This window comes from Syngnathus typhle, linkage group LG12, assembly GCF_033458585.1.
Source record: "Syngnathus typhle isolate RoL2023-S1 ecotype Sweden linkage group LG12, RoL_Styp_1.0, whole genome shotgun sequence".
NCBI classification, from domain to species: Eukaryota; Metazoa; Chordata; class Actinopteri; order Syngnathiformes; family Syngnathidae; genus Syngnathus; species Syngnathus typhle.
The window spans coordinates 1,403,021-1,419,253 of record NC_083749.1 but is presented as its reverse complement, the minus strand read 5'-3'; the positions used below and the strand labels follow the sequence as shown (position 1 = coordinate 1,419,253).

The following is a 16,233-nucleotide window of genomic DNA, read 5'->3' as shown; positions in this document are numbered from 1 at the left end:
AGCTGAACATGGCGGATGGTGACAGCGGGAGTGAGCGCGGCGGTAGCAGCAGCGGCGGCGGCGGCGGCGTGGGGGGCGGCTTCCAGCACTTCCAGAGAGAGCAGGAGACCCAGGAGCTGGCCTCCAAGCGCTTGGACATCCAGAACAAGCGCTTCTACCTGGACGTCAAGCAGAATAGCAAGGGCCGCTTCATCAAGATCGCCGAGGTCGGGGCCGGAGGCTCCAAAAGTCGGCTGACCCTCTCTCTGTCAGTGGCCGCCGAGGTGCGCGACTACCTCGGGGACTTTATCGAGCACTACGCCCAGCTGGGGCCCAGCAGCCCCGAGCAGATCGCGCAGGCTGCCGCCGGCGAGGACGGCGGGCCTCGGCGAGCCCTCAAGAGCGAGTTTTTGGTGCGGGAGAACCGCAAGTACTACTTGGACTTGAAGGAGAACCAGCGGGGGAGGTTCCTGCGGATCCGGCAGACCGTCAACCGGGGGCCTGGCTTCGGCATGGGCGGCGGCGGCGGCCCGGTGGGCGGCATGTTGTCCGGCCAGACCATAGCCCTTCCGGCGCAGGGACTGATCGAGTTCCGAGACGCCCTGGCCAAGCTCATCGACGACTACGGCGGCGACGACGACGAGCTGGCCTGCGGCGCAGGCGGCATGGCGGCGGGGGGCTTCGGCGAGCTCCCGGAGGGCACTTCCATCATGGTGGACTCCAAGCGCTTCTTCTTCGACGTGGGCTCCAACAAGTACGGCGTGTTCCTGCGCGTCAGCGAGGTGAAGCCCAGCTACCGGAACTCCATCACGGTGCCCTTCAAGGCCTGGGCCAAGTTCGGCGGCGCCTTCAGCCGCTACGCCGACGAGATGAAGGAGATCCAAGAGCGCCACCGGGACAAGATCTACGAGAGGCGGGACGAGTCGGAGGGCGACGACGTGGATGACGACTGAGAGCGCGCGTGCGCGCACGCACGCCGCCTCCGTACGTGCGCGTCTGCGCACGCGCGCGCGCTACCGCCCGTACAGCCACAGCAGGCAGCATTGGAGGAAAAAAAAAAAAAGAATAAAGAGTACACGAGCGTTCATCGGCCTCGTGCTGCTACGGCGCCATTTGGCACCCAAGTCGGACTCGGTAGTGTTCCAATCGTGACTTAAGTGCGTGTCTTGGAGGCTGAGAGGTTCTCCTCGTTGTCGTTTGCGTCGTGGGATGCTTAGCAGGTTTGGAGGAGCAGCCTGCCAATCAAAGTCTCACACACAGGGGAGAAAATAGAACAAACAAACAAACAAAAAAGAAAGAAAACAATCACTGCCCGCCACACCATTGACGAGGGGGGTGAAGTGAGCCAAAAATTACAGCCAGGGCTCGATTTTAGCAATACCGACAGAGGAGGGCGGCGTTCAGGGTTAAAAAAAAAAAAAAGAAAAGAAAAAGAAGAGAAAACCTTTGCCGTCGGCCTTTCTCACCTCACTCGGGAGTCAGGACAAAAAAAGAAACAAAAAAAGCAAACATCAGCAAGAGATGCTGCTAACACGTCCGTGGATGTTCTTTTTCCTTTTTTTTCTTTTCCAACAACAGAGAACTATATTATTGACACAAGATTATAGGAAAGTTATTACAGCGGCAAAAAAAAGATATTTTCAAATACTTCTAAAGGAAAATGTATCGTGTAAAGGAAATGACAAAATAAAGAGTGTGAAATTCTTTCAACTGACTTAGTTGATTGGCAACATTTGTTTGGTGTGCTTCATCAAGTTTGTCTGGAGCAACAGTGAGCACATGTAAAAGAGCGTGCTTGAACACAAAAGGTGCAGCAGCAACACGGCCGCCCGCCCGGCCGCCCGGCCGCCCGCCCGGCGTAAGCGCTACGATGGGCGCATGTGGCGGCGGCTAGCAGCCGACGATGCAATGGATTGAGTTCATTCATTTTGGATCTTCCTGCCAATGTCAAATACAGCTTAACCTTGGGTTGGAAATTGCCAGCCAGCTCTCTGCAACCGGCGTTTGGTTCTCTCCTTGGACTGCGGCAGCAACCTTTTCGTTCGGGGGCCGAGCGGACGGCGTGCGCCAGCCGCTACGAGCCTTCCCGTCGCGTCCCGTCAACTGCCACGTCTGCAACAAAGAAAGCCATTACAACTTTCTCCACCGTTGCTACTCCGAGCGGCTGCGACATCCGGACCATTGCAACCGCCACACTCAAAACCTGACGCTGGTTTTGTGCTTTACATTTTGTAACACGCGCAGGCACGCACACACAGCGCACAACTTTGCAGCAGCAGCAGCCCCCCCACAAAGGCTGCTTTCAATGTCAAAGATGTCTCTTCACAATGTACGGCATGAGAAGAGTTAGCGGCGCTATATGTAGCACTTGTCAGTAAGTAGTCATTTGTAACATTTCATCAGCCCTTGACATTTTGACGACGGGAACATTCCAACGTGAGGCGGCGGCCGCACGCCGTCTCATCTGTCATTCAAACGGGTGAATAACTTTGTCGGTTGAATTTGAAAGGCCCAAGGCCCAACGCCGTTGCTCTAATCGAAATGACATGGCGTGGGTCAGCACTGCAGATTGGGACTGATTGACCCAGCCGGCAACATGTTGCAGGCTGCTGATATTTCATTGGAGAAAAATGGATGAGTAACGGATGGGAGAGGATGTGCTGGACGGGAAAGAAGAAGGGAAGGGAAGCGAAAGAAGACGCAAGGATGTCAAGGCATTCAAAGCAATCCTGATCCTGCAGGCGAGGGGGCTATTTTTAGATTCTGTTGCCATGTGCCTGCAATGTGACTGGCAGAGGCGCCACACACAGGCACACACACACACAAGGCCGGCCGTCCGCCCGTCCGCCCGTGCACAAAACATGAGGTCAATGAGTTGCCGTGTGCTCGAGCGCCTCACCGTGACCTGACCAACATGCAAACGTGACAAGACGACATCATGCTAAGGCCACAATACACGACAACTCAAAAGCTAGCATGACCAAATGCTTACAGCTATATGAAATCAAGATGACCAGCGTGCGCAGTGTTAAGCTTTTTCCTTTAATCCTTTTTTGGACGCTACAACACAGAAAACTACGACAAAGGTGAATTTAGAACAGGGTTGACTTTATTTCCTAGGAAAATGGAATCATTCAAAGTATTAAATCACACATGGCGGCTGCAGGTCAAACTATAAAAAGGTAACGTGATTGAACAAGTTCAAGCGCCTCTAAAAAACATTGTCTAACTTGAAAATACTTGCACCCCGGGCTGACAGTTTTCTTTTATACATTCACTTTTTATACAAAAAAAAGAAGCAAACTATTTGAACAAATCTTGATATCAAGCAAGATTTTCCGCTGTTCCAAGAGGGGGAACAAACACACAGAATGAGAGAACATGCAACGTGATACTCAGGCTAATCAGTTTGTCATTGGATTCACCTTCAGAAAACTACCAAAACAAAAGTTAGCCTTGTTAAATTGTGCAACGTCGATTGTCCGACCGTATCTTAGGTTATCTTCTCTTAGCCTGTTAAATGCGCACAAGATGGTGACCCATTCAAAAGATCTCTTCAAGGTGACAAATGTTAGTAGAGCCCCAAACTATCTTAGCCTCAGTACCTTAGTAATGACCAGCAAAGGCAAGAGAGCTAAAGTTAGCCCGTTGGATTATGGTCCAAGGTCAATAGGTCAAGTCCACTCAAAGGACGTCCAAAGCGACATGTTAGCTTCCAGGTTGTCTCATTAGCTTTGGCATGCTTTCGTTTCGAGAACTAGAGTCAGCTGGTGCCCCCCCAAAAATAATAAATAAAATAAAATACTGTGCAATGCAATGTGGGCTACGACTTCATTCAGTTAGCATGCTGATGCTAACACTCACGCGGAGGGAAAATGGGACGAGGGTCGAGGTGCTAGCTTGGGCTTCCAGTTAGGGAGGAGTCAGAACGTCCCCACGCAATCAAAACTGTTGTTGCAACAAACAAAACGACAACTACAATGACACTAGCTAGCTACAGCAACTTCAGCACAAATCAAATGTGGAATGAGATCCTTTTGAAAGTGTCCTTCAAGATTCAATGTGTTTGTCCTGTGAGATGTTTGGCAAAGAAAATTCCTATCAAGCACTTGGCATCGCCAAAGGCCGAGCACCCCCTGGGCGTAACCACGGAAACCAGCCCGACCGGTCACGTGACTATCCGGCCTAGATCGAGCGGCTGGCTTTCTGATCGGACGGACGCACGCACGCACGCACTCATCGTTTGGCACGCAAACAGCAAAAGTAACCAATGGCAATGTTAAACTTGGAAGAAAGGCAACAGCCCAATTCACCAAAAGCAAATACTACAAATGTACACACAGTGTTTACAAAACGGAATGGTGATGATGATGATAACTACAATGACATCAACGAAATGGAGCGCAGTCTCGTCCAATCGGGCCAACGCTGCTTAAAGAGGCCATCGCTACGCACGGGCCTCGCCGCCGCCGCCGCCTTCTTCCTGGTCTCGGTCGATTTCTGTTGCATCTGCGCAAGCTGACCAATGAGAGCACAGGACAGTGGAGTCAGGGGGCGGGCGGGCGGGCGCGTGCCGGGACTTGACCAAGAAGGGGATTTAGTCATTGGAAATGATTGAAATCAATTTCAAATTTCAAGATTAAAACTAGAACAGAGTCAAATATATTGGACACATCTTTTGAAATGTCACTCATAAAATGAAATCAATAAAACCAGCACAATGCTAAGATAAATGCTAAAAATAAAGCAAAAAAAAAAAAAAAGGAAGAAACTATTAGATGTGCTCAATGGGAGCGAAGCGAGGGAGGGAGGGAGGGAGGGAGGGAGGGAGGGAGGGAGGGAGGGAGGGGCAGGCATTGTCTGAATTGAACATTCGGGGCGAAGAAGAGCTACAAACACACGCACACGCATAAGCCGAGATGTAGCATGCGCGCTTGCGTTCACCTGCCGCACTAGCGGTAGTTGTCTATGGTGTCAAAGAAAGAGAAGTTCAAGTCTGGACCAGAAAGTCAGCCAAGAAAGAACAAAACAAAACAAGCAGAGAGAGAGAGAGAGACAGAGAGGCCTTGATTAGTACAGCGGACAGGAAAGGGGAAAGAGAAAGTGGCAGAGCCCCCCTGAGGCCGAGCCGGCTCGGCTTACCTTGCGCCTCCGCCGCTGCTGCGTTCCTCTCGTTGAGCAGTTTGGTGTGACTGTTGGGAAGGATCTTGATCTCCGGCGGGTCGGGGCTGGTGCCGCCGCCGCCGCCCCGCGACGCCCTCAGGGCGTTCAGGTACTGCAGCCGGGTCACCTGCGCCCGACCGAGCGCAAGAGCGCCCCGTCACCTCTTCATGCACGCAAAGTCGCCTTCGAGATCTCACGCGCGCTGTGTGTGACGCGCGAGCACGTACCCGGACCAGCTGCAGGTCGGTGAGCGCTCGGACCGTGTAGTCCGGGCAGTAAGTGGACGGCGTGGTGGCCTCGGGCGCATCAAACGGATCTCGCGGAGACTGACGTTGACTCGACACCGGCGACTGATGGACTGTACGAGGCACACGTGTAAAGGGGAGGGGGAAAAAGAGCCTACGAGTGTTGGTGCAGTTCCCACGCTGACCTGAGGATGGCAGCGTGAGCGCCGAGACGCCGTAATAGGTGAAGGCGCCGTTGTCAAACTTCAGGCCTTCCTTGCCGATCTCCACCTCCACTCGACCCTGCCGTCACAGCCCGCGCACTGAGCCCGGCCACTGAGCCCGGCCACTGAGCCCGGCCACTGAGCCCGGCCACTGAGCCCGGCCACTGAGCCCGGCCACTGAGCCCGGCCACTGAGCCCGGCCACTGAGCCCGGCCACTGAGCCCGGCCACTGAGCCGGGTCACTGAGCCGGGTCACTGAGCCCGGGTCACTGAGCCCGGGCACTGAGCCGCCCTTCCTTGCCACGCACGCACCTGCAGCAGCAATATGAAGTAGTCCACCGGGTGGTTGCGCGTGTACAGATAGTGGGCGGGGCTGAGGCGGTTGCTCGGATCAAAGTGCACCTCCTGGTTGACGCTGGGGTGGCGCAGGAGGTGGAAAAGGATCTTCTCCGACACGCGCGCCGGGCCAAAGTGCTCCACCTCTGCGCACGCCGCGTTGAGCGCAGTTGAGGCGTGAGGAAACGTACGCACGCACGCACGCACGCACGTATGCACGCACCTCTGGAGAGGAAGCGGTGAGTGGCCAGCAGCAGCTGCGGCGACGTCCTGATCTTGGGCTCGCCTTCGGGCGTCTTGAAGAGCGAGAACTCGTCGGGGGTGGCCCGAGGCTCCAGGGGGATCTCCAGGGGGGGCAGAGGACGCTTCACCTTCCTGTCCACTGCCAAAGCAAACAAAAGAGCCCAAAGGTCCACAACGCCAGGCATCCAAACGTCGCCGGCTTCAAGGGAACCTACGGTAGCCATCGGACTCGTCCAAAATTTCCGACTTGATGATTTCCTCGATGACGTCCTCCAGGGTGATCAGTCCCAGCACCTCGTAGAAGGGGTCGCCCTCGCCCTCGTTGTTGACCTTCTGCACGATGGCCATGTGAGAGTTTCCTGGAGGCGATAAGCTAAGGTTGGCGCCGAGGGAGGGAGAGAGACAGGGAGGGAGACCGGGAGGGAGTGGAGCGGCCGGCGCCCGCCGATACGAGACCACCTTTCTTGAACTCCTCCAGCATGGCGTCGAGCTTGGTGTCGTTGAAGACAAAGTGCAGCGGGTGGTTGTAGAACTTGGTGATGGTGGTCATGGGCGTGCAGTCGTCGGGGTCCACCAGCGCCAAGTCCTTCACGTAGAGGATCTCCACAATGTTGGACCTGCGCAGGTAAGTCGGCACACGCACTCGGTCGCCTGGCCGCAAAAGTGCCCGACGCCCGCTCTGACGCTGGCCGCACCGACCGGACTGGAGACTCCGAGCCCACTTTTAGCGTCTCGGGACCCACCTCTCCTCCTCGTAGATGGGCACCCGCGTGTAGCCGCTCTGCATGATGTCCGACATGGTGGCAAAGTCCAGCAGGGTGGAGCTGGGCAGCATGAAGCAGTCCTTCAGCGGCGTCAAGATGTCCTCCACCGTCTTGCTGCGCAGCGCCCCGCGCCTGAACTCCTCCTTCACAAACTCACTGCAACGTGGCAACGTGGCAACGTGGCAAGGTGGCAACGTGGCAGAGACCAAAGTCCAGACAACAAAGCAAGGCTTGTACCTGTACGGGTCGTTGACGCTGGTGCGGACCATCTCCATGGCCCGCTCGCGGATGCAGCAGGTGCTGATGTCACGCCTGAGCGCCAGGTCCAGCACCAGGCCCAAGGGGCAGGAGAGCGGGCAGGTGAGCACCATGCTCACCTGGGCCAGCCAGGTGAGGCCCGGGGCCAGCCGGAAGCCGTGGCCGGAGCACACCACGTGGGGCAGCAGCTCGGCCAGGAAGAAGAGCGCCAAGGCGGCGGCGAAGGTGGCCGCCGCCACCGAGCCCAACGCCCGGTACAGCAGCACCGCCGAGGCCGAGTGACCCAGGACGCAGAGGAAGAGCAGCGAGCACGCCTGCCGTGCGCGCCCAAAAAAAAAAAAAAGTCATTAGGGACGGCACTCGCGTGACTTCCGTCACGGCACCACTTTTGGGACCAAAATCTGGAGAAAACTAAAGTTTGGGTTTCCTGCGGTGTCCAATTTCCAAGAGATTTTCATCTTCACTTTACAAGGACCTTATCTTGCTCATAAGAATCATCTCAAAAGCATGTTGGAATGATTTTGCATGATTGTTTGTTTGTTTTACCAGGAAGTTCCCTCTCCTCCTGACCGGCTCCAGTCGCTTGGCAGCGCGCTTCTCCTCCTCGGAACCGCAGCTGTGCAGCACGTAAAGCTCGACCGGGTCGAGCCACAGCAAGCTGAGTTGGACCGTCCTTAGCAGCCCGCAGACGAGCACCAGCATCGGCACCAACACCGCCAGGCCCCACGCGGGGATGGGCTCGGGGGGCAGAGGCTCGTCCGCGGCCACGCGCAGCCTGTCCTCACCGGCCGAGGTCCATATGCCACCGCTCTCCACGCACACGTGATGGAGGTTCTGCTGTTCGGCGCCGCCGCCGCCGCCGCCGCCACCGCTCCCCGGCTCGACCTCCACCGTCAGTAGCCCGCCGCAATCCTCCTCGGCCGCCGCCGCCGCCACGAAGGGCTGCTTCACCTGGAAGGCGGCCTGCCGCCGTCTGTCGTCGTCCCCGCACGGGTCCCCGAGCGCATCCCCGGCCGCGAAGGCCAGCCACGGCCAGGTCCGGTTCCTCAGACCGGTGCCGAAGAGCCGCAGTTTGAACGAGAATCCCCGGGGCGCCGAGATGACCCCCGCCTTCATCCACACGCGGCCCGCGGGGTCCTCCGGGCGCAGGCGCACGACGGGCGGCGGGGCCGGCGCCGCCGCCGTCTGGTCGCACAAGCCCAACCGGATCCCGCACGACAACAATACCATCAACAGCAAGCGAAGACCTGCCAAGCTGGCCACCATATTGGAATTGGTCAGGCTGACTCCGGGGCGGGTCATGTGACTGGTATCCGCGGCAGGCCCCGCCTTCTCGAAGCCTTGCGGCGTTCAAATAGTCGGACAAAGGACAAGTGGACGTGTTGAAAACGTGCGGAAGAAGCAAGGTTGCAGCCAATGGATGATACGGACGGACGGACAAATCACACCTCCACGGAGTCACTCGCATATGTGTGCATATACATGATTTACATCGTGCAAGGGATATATATGCTTGACGAAAAGCTACGGTTGTAGTGGGTTACCACACGGTGCTAAAACGAACCACCGCCTCGTGTCTACGTACTGACTTGTATGTGTTTTTAACACATTTCACACTTCAAGTATGAGGTGAAGAAGTAACTCGACTCAACTCGAGTAATAAATGCGACGGAGGTCTCAAATGTCCTGGCAGGCAGGGAACGCAGCACAAGTGAGCCAATATGGCGCCCGTGAAACTGCGCGCCGCGGCGACCATCTTGGCTCTGCCCTGCTTACGGCCCGCTCCGTTCCGCGGCGCTGGGATGCTTTGCTTTGCTTTGCTTTTTTGCTTTGCCACATTGCAGTCATGCGCACATCCTATCGGACCGTTGCCGTTTGAATGAGCTCACAGCACAGATGGTGTGTAGAGAAAGCTAGTCCAATTTATTCATGAACCCTTGACAGAGATGCCCGATGATCCAAACCACCACTGCATCCGTTGCACACTCCCGGCTTGTCAAACATTGCAGAAGACGCGCTAAATATTCACCACCGGCAAAATCAAACGTGTGTCTTGCCAAAAGACCTTTGGATCCCAAACTTGACTGCAATGCCCAACGCAGAATAATGAGGAGGAGAAGAAGAAGAAAAAAACAACAACACATTGTTGTTGTCAACATTGCGAGGAAGGGAAGGAAGGATGCAGATGTCAATGGGAAGACATTTAGGCCAGATGGACTTGTTTGATGTTGATATGCACTCGAGGTTCACACGAGAGGGTCAAAAGAGTACGAGTGATGGAAGGAAAGAAAGAAAGAAAGAAAGAAAGAACGAAAGAAAGAAAGAAAGAAAGAAAGAAAGAAAGAAAGAAAGAAAGAAAGAAAGAAAGAAAGAAAGAAAGAAAGAAAGAAAGAAAAGCAGAACAATGTCTGCATATAGTAGGGCAACGACTTATGTATAGATCATCTGCTCTTACACCAAAAATAATCTTAAATAATAATAAAAATCTAAACAAGCATAAATCTAAGACGCTAAGATTGCTACAGAACTACTTTTTGGGGTGTGTCTTTGCCTCAGCCTTTCATCACAGTAGTCAATCTGCAAGATGGATCGATCGATCAATCGATCGCCACACGTTTAGCGGCCCAAACAGTGCAAGACGATTATTGTGCTTTCGTGGTGCTGCTGCGTGCGCGTTCCATTCTAAAACAACATTCCAGACGACCTTTAAAAAATAAATAAACAAACAAATGTTCCAGGTCCGTAAGGAAAGCAGTGACTCGTGATTCCCGACCGATTCACCAAATGAATAGGAGAACCGTGATCCGTTTCCACCACATTGTGCGTCTTTGTTCAACAACGTGCAGAAGTGAAATCCAAATGTTATTTACAGTGTGCGCAAGCGCAGTGCTCTTCTCTACTGCACTCTTTCCACTTAAAATGGTTCATTTTTCCCTTTATAGTTTCATGAATAACGTTAGCTACATGCTAGCAACCGTGAATGAAGCTGCCCTAACGACAGCTTACCTTAGCGTTGAAGTTAAAGGTTCAGACAGCATGCGACGACGGAATGTTTCTCTCCGTGAATCTTTGAACGTAAACGTGCTGAATTCTTAACCCGCACAGTTAATAAACACACAGAGAGGGCACGGACACGCTGGTTAAACATGAAGCCACGTTGGGCGTTAGCCTAGCACGCTAACTCGACCGACAGGTTGGAACCCAGAACCTCAGCAATGTGAGTCGGATGCGCTCACCACTACTCCAACCTGCGGGAAAAATTCCCTTTTCGTGGCATTTTGGATTTGTCATTGTCAACGCTAACCTCCCCAAAGCTAGCTGCTGCTGCTGCTTCTCATTAATGGCTGGCAAAACCAAATGCTAATCAGTCACCTTACAAAATCCCACATAAAAAGTCCCCAAATCATGATGGGAGTTTGTGACACAGATTTTGTTGGATGGCGCTGATATCCTTTTTTTTTTCACAGTGATCGAGGAGCTAACAAGACACCAAATACAAGAAATCCAAAGTGTTGTCTAAATATTAAGCCAATGGAACAACAGGAAGAGGCTGGAGAATTTACGGTAAAGTTTCACGCAGCGCCTTGGCAAGCGGGAGAACGCCCCAAAGTCAAGTGTCCGTTTTGATTGGGTCTGGTCCTTGGATGTCTCAGATGAGTGGGCCGGAAGCAGCAAATTTGCACATTGACAATGGCGTGCGTCACCGTTGCACAGCGCCAAAGGGGATGGACGATAGAAGCTTTCACTTATCCAAAGGTGGCATGCAGACCCTTCGCGTGCGCCCTTTCTGGTCACGGAAGAACAGGAAGTGAGGGAGGTGTGTCAGATGGTGCTCTCGGTATGCGCGTGCGCCAGGGGCTGGCCGGGTCGCCGGGGGGGGTCCACGCAGTTGTGTTGCTCGCCCAGCAGCGTGGTGGTCTCGCCCGGGATGCCCTCGGCTTCCCCGGGCGGCGTGGCTCGGCGCGGGCCGGCGTGCTTGCTCGGAAGCGTCGCCTGGCCGGGGCGCGGCGCCGAGCTAGCGGCGGCGTTGCACGGCGGATGCTTGAGGGGAGGCGTAGCGAGGGACAGCGGGGGGCGCCCGTCCGGCGGCGTGGCCGCTGCATCCAGGCGCTGTTGACTTCCCTCGGGGGACTGCGGCGTACTGTCCAGTCGCGACGTCAGCACGGCGTTCTGGTACTGCGCTCGGGTGATCTGAGTAGCACAAACAGCGGCTCCCTAAACGACTCGAAAGGTGCTTGGGGAAGGCTTTTGTTAGTTGCACCTTGACAAACTGCAGGTCGCTGATTGCTCGTACGCAGAAGTCCGGCACGTACTGGAAGGGCGTTCCCGGGATTTGACCGGCGCTGCCCCCCATGGAGCTGCTCTCCGGCCCGCCGACTGACGCCGAGCGGTTCAGGTTGCCCCCGTGCGTGGGCGAACGGAACTCTGCGATTGGACGGCAAGAGCGTGTCGAGGTGGTGTTGATGAAATTGTGTGGTGCGGGCGGGGCGGACGCACGACGGTGGCGTGGAGGCGAAAAGGACAAACATGCCGCCATGTGAGGCCAAGTGCGTTGATGGCGCGCGGCCGTCTCATTGGCTGAGCTGTGTAATGTCAGGGAGGGAGGGGTTAGGGGCTGGGGAGGAGTGAGGTGGGGTTACCTGATGACAAGGTTATCTGAGGTGCTGTCAAGGAAGGAAGGAAGGAAGGAAGGAATCATTTGACATGCTGGGTTTAGCAAGCACTTAGCTTAGCCTAGCCGAGCATGTGAGATGCAAAACACCTCGTGCCTCATGGCGGGCCTTTCTCTACTCTAAGCCAAGAAGAACCTGGAATGTGGAGTTGACTTTGGAAAGGGGGGGGGGGGGGGGCGGGGACTCATCCCCATGGAAACAGATGCTAAGGCCAGGCTGCTGTGTTAACTCTCAGCTGCCCTCTGGTGGACAAGCTAAAAACGACAGCTGTTGTCGTTTGCATCCTCAAGGTCACCCACCCCCAATGAGGTCAAATGCTAATGATGACTGACGGCGACCATGACGACGAGGGTGAAGGATGAACCCGGCCAATGTTTACCTGGGATTCGAGAGAACACAGAGAACCTCTTAAGTGAGAGGCGCCTCGGAGGCGGAGACGCCACCGACGGGGACAGGGGGGGGGTCACTGCTGGGAGATGGAGGAGACGGGGGGAGAAAGATAGACAGGATTAAGTTGTTATTTGGTGACAGCAGCAGACTCCAATCGGAAGCCTCTCCAGACGCTCCATGGGGTGCCGCGGCTCATCAAAGCGCTCGGCCACCTTTGAACCCTCGGCGCTATTTTCAGCACGGGATTAAGACGCGTGTCGGCCGAGCGCCCACGCGGCGTTACGTTACATCGTGCCAGACGCGGCCTGCTTGGAAGGCAAAAAGAAGCGCCTTCCTTCTTTAGAGGAGAACAATCGCCTAAGCTAAGAAGCAGGTGGAAACGTGCGCTCACCTAGCGATGGCGTGCTGAGTGCCATGACACCGTAGTAGGAGAAGGGGCCCGTCTCAAACTTCATGTTCTCGTTTCCCGCCTCCACCTCCACTCGACCCTGAGGAGACACACACACTTAACAAGTCTGACAGCATCTGCAACGCGGGTTCTCCGGTGACACACACACACACAATGAATATTGTATCAGAAGCTGTGGCAACTTTTTCCCCCAAGTTCTTCGGAAAGGATTTGGCATACCTGCAGAAGGAGCACAAAGTAGTCGACGGGCTTGCCGCGCTGGTACAGGAAGTGCTGCGGTGCGCGCTTGTCGTTGTCGTCAAACTTCAGCTCCTGCACCACGTCGGGATGCCTCAAGATCCTCAGCAGGACCTTCTCGCTCACGTGGAAGCCACCAAACAGGCTCACCTCTAAGAGCGCAACAACACCTCGTGACTGACCGGCCGGCAAAAGCAAAACCGTGCCGGGAAACTTGCATCGCCGCGGGCAGGCAGCCGCCAGAGGGCGCACTTGGTCAAGGCCAAAGATTTGCCGGCCAAACGGCAAGAGAGCAAATTTCTTTGCGTCACCGAGGGGCGGAGCTAAGCAAACAGGACGTCAAGCGGGACGCTCACCCGTGGCCAGGAAGCGATGCGCGGCCAGCAAGAGCTGCGGCGAGATCTTGGCCTTGGCGTCGCCCTCGTGCTTGAAGGCCGAGAAGTCTCGTTTGTTCTTGTTGGCGTCCACTCGCTTCTTGTTGCGGTTGTCGGCTGCGACAAACGCGAGCGCCGTCACGGAACTTTTGCAAATGCCCTCAAACGTCGGCCGCTAATCCCAAAGCCGGGCAAAGCCGCTTGCGCCTTCTAAATTTGCTCGCCCACTCACTGTAGAGGTCCGACTCGTCCAGGATTTCCGACTTGATGATCTCCTCGATGACGTCCTCCAGGGTGACCAATCCCTGCACCTCGTAGAAGGGGTCGCCCTCGCCCTCGTTGTTCACCTTCTGCACGATGGCCAGGTGGGACTTGCCTGACGGACGACGAGAGCGCACCGTGTTAGAAAGGGAGGCGAGCGAGCGCAACTTTGGGCCTGGCCGTGACACAGTTGTGACTTGCGCCCGGCCCCAGATTGGTTGCCAGCCAACATCGAGGCACGGATCGACAAACGACGGGCCGCTCGGTGATTGGTCGGTGCGGCCCGTCGATCGTAACGCGGGAATGCCTCAGGCTAGCTACTTCCCGTGTGAAGGTCGAGAAGGGGCCGAGAAGGGGTCAACACACACGCACGGCACGGCACGGCCCGGCCCGGCCGGCGCTCGCACATGTGAACTCGCGCACACGCCCCGCGGCAACTCGCTGACCTTTCTTAAACTCCTCCAGCATGGTGTCCAGTTTGGTGTCGTGGAAGACAAAGTGCACGGGGTGGTTGTAGAACTTGGTGACGGTCTTGAGCGTGGTGCAGTCGTCGGGGTCGACGAAGGCCAGGTCCTTGACGTAGAGGATGTCCACGATGTTGCAGCGCTCGTCGTCGTAGACGGGGATGCGCGTGTAGCCGCTGCCCATGATCTCCGACATGGTGTCAAAGTCCAGCACCGCCTCGGCCTGCCGCGACAAGAAGGGCTCAGCAGCTGCTGGCTCGCGCCCACGCTGCCTACCCTGACCCAAGGGTGACGTCACCTGGATCATGAAGCAGTCGGCCAGCGGCGTCAGGACGTCCTCCACCGTCTTGGTGCGCAGCTCCAGCGCCCCCTGGATCATGTTGAGCTCCTCCTTGTCCAGGTCGTTGTAGGGCTCGGTCACCTTGAGCATCCCCACCAGCTTCTCGCGGTTGTAGACGGTGCCGATCTCCTGGCCCAGCAGCACGTCCAGCAGCTTGCTGACGGGGAAGCTGAGCGGGAAGGTGAGCAGCATGAAGAACTTGGTCAGCGCGATGGTGTTGGCGCCCACCGCCAGGCCGTGGCGCGAGCACAGCGCCTGCGGCACGATCTCGCCGAAGATGACGATGCCCACGGTGGAGGCGGCCACGGCGCCCAGGCCCGAGCCGATCAGGTCGTCCAGCAGGATGGTGAGCGTGGTGTTGACCAGCACGTTGCCCAGCAGCAGCGAGCACAGCAGGTAGTTGCCCTTGCTCCGGATGGGCTCGATCTTGCGCGCGTACTTCTTCTCCTTGTCCGTGCCGCAGCTCTGCACGATGCGCAGCTCCATGGGGTCCAGCGCCATCAGCCCCAGGTTCAGACCGCTGAACATGCCCGACAGCACCAGCAGGCACGTGGTCAGGATGGCCTGGCGAAATAAGAGGCCCGGGTTCAGACCGCTGAACATGCCCGACAGCACCAGCATTGACTGCTGGTCCAGCAGGCACGTGGTCAGGAAAAGAAAAGATTGCTTCTCATTTCTCAAACCAGAATAATAGTAGCTAGAGGAAAGGCCCAAAAACAAACCCAAAAAAAAGCCGAACTCTGCAACCAATGTATTGTATACTAGAATTGCTCCAAGTATTTCTACTTGGCTATTTAGCGGTAGAAGCTGCCGGCAAAAATGTGGCTTGCTAGTTTTCTCAAAGCCACCTGCGCGCGCGCGCGCGCTCGCTCGCGCGCTCGACGTCACTGACCTGCATCCACAGCGGCAGCAGCGGCTTTTTCTCCTCCACGACCAGCAGGCGCCCGTCACGGTCATCCAGCGGCTGCCAGCGCTGGCCGCCGCCGCCGCCGTCCCGGTCGTCCATTCGCGTGCACAGCGCGTACTCGCTGCTCGACTCGCTCTTGCGCAGCGGCTTGACGTGCACGCGCAGCAGACCCGACGTGCCCTGGCCGCTCACATTCATGAAGGTCCCGACCGCAATGTCCTTCGTGAAGTCCGAGCAGGTGCCGCCGCCGCCGTTGGCGTTGGCCGCATCCTCGTCCGAGGATCCGAGCTCCGCAAAGCGGATGAGCGTCCAGGCTCCGGGGTGCAGGCTCAGGCCGTAGAAGCGGAGCTGCACGGAGCTGTCCTCGGTCACCTGCAGCACGCCGTCGTCAGTGGTGCTGGCCGGCTTGTCGCTCGTCTCCAGCCGCATGCCGAGCACCTGCGTGCCGCCGGCGCCGGCGCTTCCAGCTCCTCCTGCTCCTGCTCCTGCTCCTGCCCGTGCTCCTGCTCCTGCTCCCGCTCCCCCTGGTCGTCCCCCGTCGCCGCCAGCTCCGCCGGTCGCCTCCGAGCGAGCTCCGTCTGCGCTGCACAGGAAGAGGAGGACAGTGACGATGTAACCCTGCTGGCCGCTCCATTCCCTCGCCATGTTTGTTTGACTGGTGGCTGGAGCGCGGTGACGTCATTTACGCCAGTCCCGCAGGCCGCGCCCCCAACACCCCCCCTCCCCTCTCCACTCGGCCTACCTCAAAGGACGGACGTTTTCACTTGGGACCAGAGGCTAAAGCGCTTTATGACTGCATTGACGACTGGACTGCCTTATTTTTCTCTCCTCAATTGTCCCAGCTAAAGGACACATCAAAATGGAAATGCGTATTGACAACAGAATTCGCTTCTTGCGGGCCGACATTTGGCGCCTTGACAGCGGTGTGCGAGACTCGTCCTGCCGGCTTCTTGATGACGTCCACTTCCGGGTGGCGTGACATGCGTG

At 56.6% G+C, this 16,233-nt stretch overlaps 3 protein-coding genes across 9 annotated transcripts; 1 reads left to right on the top strand and 2 right to left on the bottom strand.

The window, feature by feature from the left end:
- The first annotated feature begins 8 nt into the window (after positions 1-8).
- On the top strand, positions 9-1,693 carry LOC133163077 (transcriptional activator protein Pur-beta). The gene has a single exon (XM_061292646.1). The coding sequence runs from the start codon at positions 9-11 to the stop codon at positions 930-932; it is 924 nt and encodes a 307-aa protein (XP_061148630.1). The 3' UTR covers positions 933-1,693.
- On the bottom strand, positions 1,345-8,494 carry LOC133163068 (metal transporter CNNM3). 4 transcript variants are annotated; one of them, XM_061292635.1, is made up of 11 exons: positions 7,738-8,494; positions 7,171-7,505; positions 6,913-7,089; positions 6,629-6,786; positions 6,385-6,528; positions 6,150-6,308; positions 5,903-6,072; positions 5,573-5,669; positions 5,370-5,500; positions 5,122-5,269; positions 3,067-4,497 (listed from the first exon to the last, which is right to left on the bottom strand). In XM_061292635.1, the coding sequence occupies exons 1-11, from the start codon at positions 8,491-8,493 to the stop codon at positions 4,427-4,429; spliced, it is 2,346 nt and encodes a 781-aa protein (XP_061148619.1). In that variant the 5' UTR covers position 8,494; the 3' UTR covers positions 3,067-4,426. The 4 variants fall into 4 exon arrangements, with proteins under 4 accessions (XP_061148618.1, XP_061148619.1, XP_061148616.1 ...); XM_061292634.1 differs by lacking the exon at positions 3,067-4,497 and adding an exon at positions 1,345-2,091 and having other exon boundaries at positions 5,370-5,669; XM_061292632.1 differs by having other exon boundaries at positions 5,370-5,669.
- A 596-nt stretch (positions 8,495-9,090) lies between these two features.
- Positions 9,091-15,913, bottom strand: LOC133163067 (metal transporter CNNM4). Of its 4 annotated transcripts, XM_061292630.1 has the most exons (11): positions 15,685-15,913; positions 15,232-15,618; positions 14,298-14,903; positions 13,982-14,222; positions 13,507-13,650; positions 13,257-13,391; positions 12,883-13,052; positions 12,646-12,742; positions 12,244-12,333; positions 11,453-11,616; positions 9,091-11,382 (listed from the first exon to the last, which is right to left on the bottom strand). In XM_061292630.1, the coding sequence occupies exons 1-11, from the start codon at positions 15,889-15,891 to the stop codon at positions 11,014-11,016; spliced, it is 2,610 nt and encodes an 869-aa protein (XP_061148614.1). In that variant the 5' UTR covers positions 15,892-15,913; the 3' UTR covers positions 9,091-11,013. The 4 variants fall into 4 exon arrangements, with proteins under 4 accessions (XP_061148614.1, XP_061148612.1, XP_061148613.1 ...); XM_061292628.1 differs by having other exon boundaries at positions 15,232-15,913; XM_061292629.1 differs by having other exon boundaries at positions 12,244-12,330; positions 15,232-15,913.
- Between the last annotated feature and the right edge of the window lie 320 nt (positions 15,914-16,233).

Excerpts from the sequence above, each read along its gene's own strand:
- LOC133163077 (XM_061292646.1), top strand. The coding sequence starts at position 9 with ATGGCGGATGGTGACAGCGGGAGTGAGCGCGGCGGTAGCAGCAGCGGC.
- LOC133163068 (XM_061292632.1), bottom strand. The coding sequence starts at position 8,493 with ATGACCCGCCCCGGAGTCAGCCTGACCAATTCCAATATGGTGGCCAGC. Across the intron at positions 6,309-6,384 it reads GGACGAGTCCGATGGCTACC|TGGACAGGAAGGTGAAGCGT; the intron begins GTAGGTTCCCTT and ends TTGCTTTGGCAG. Across the intron at positions 5,270-5,369 it reads CCGACCTGCAGCTGGTCCGG|GTGACCCGGCTGCAGTACCT; the intron begins GTACGTGCTCGC and ends GGTCGGGCGCAG.
- LOC133163067 (XM_061292628.1), bottom strand. The coding sequence starts at position 15,891 with ATGGCGAGGGAATGGAGCGGCCAGCAGGGTTACATCGTCACTGTCCTC. Across the intron at positions 12,743-12,882 it reads ACTTTGTGCTCCTTCTGCAG|GGTCGAGTGGAGGTGGAGGC; the intron begins GTATGCCAAATC and ends GTGTCTCCTCAG. Across the intron at positions 11,617-12,243 it reads TGTGTTCTCTCGAATCCCAG|AGTTCCGTTCGCCCACGCAC; the intron begins GTAAACATTGGC and ends GTCCAATCGCAG.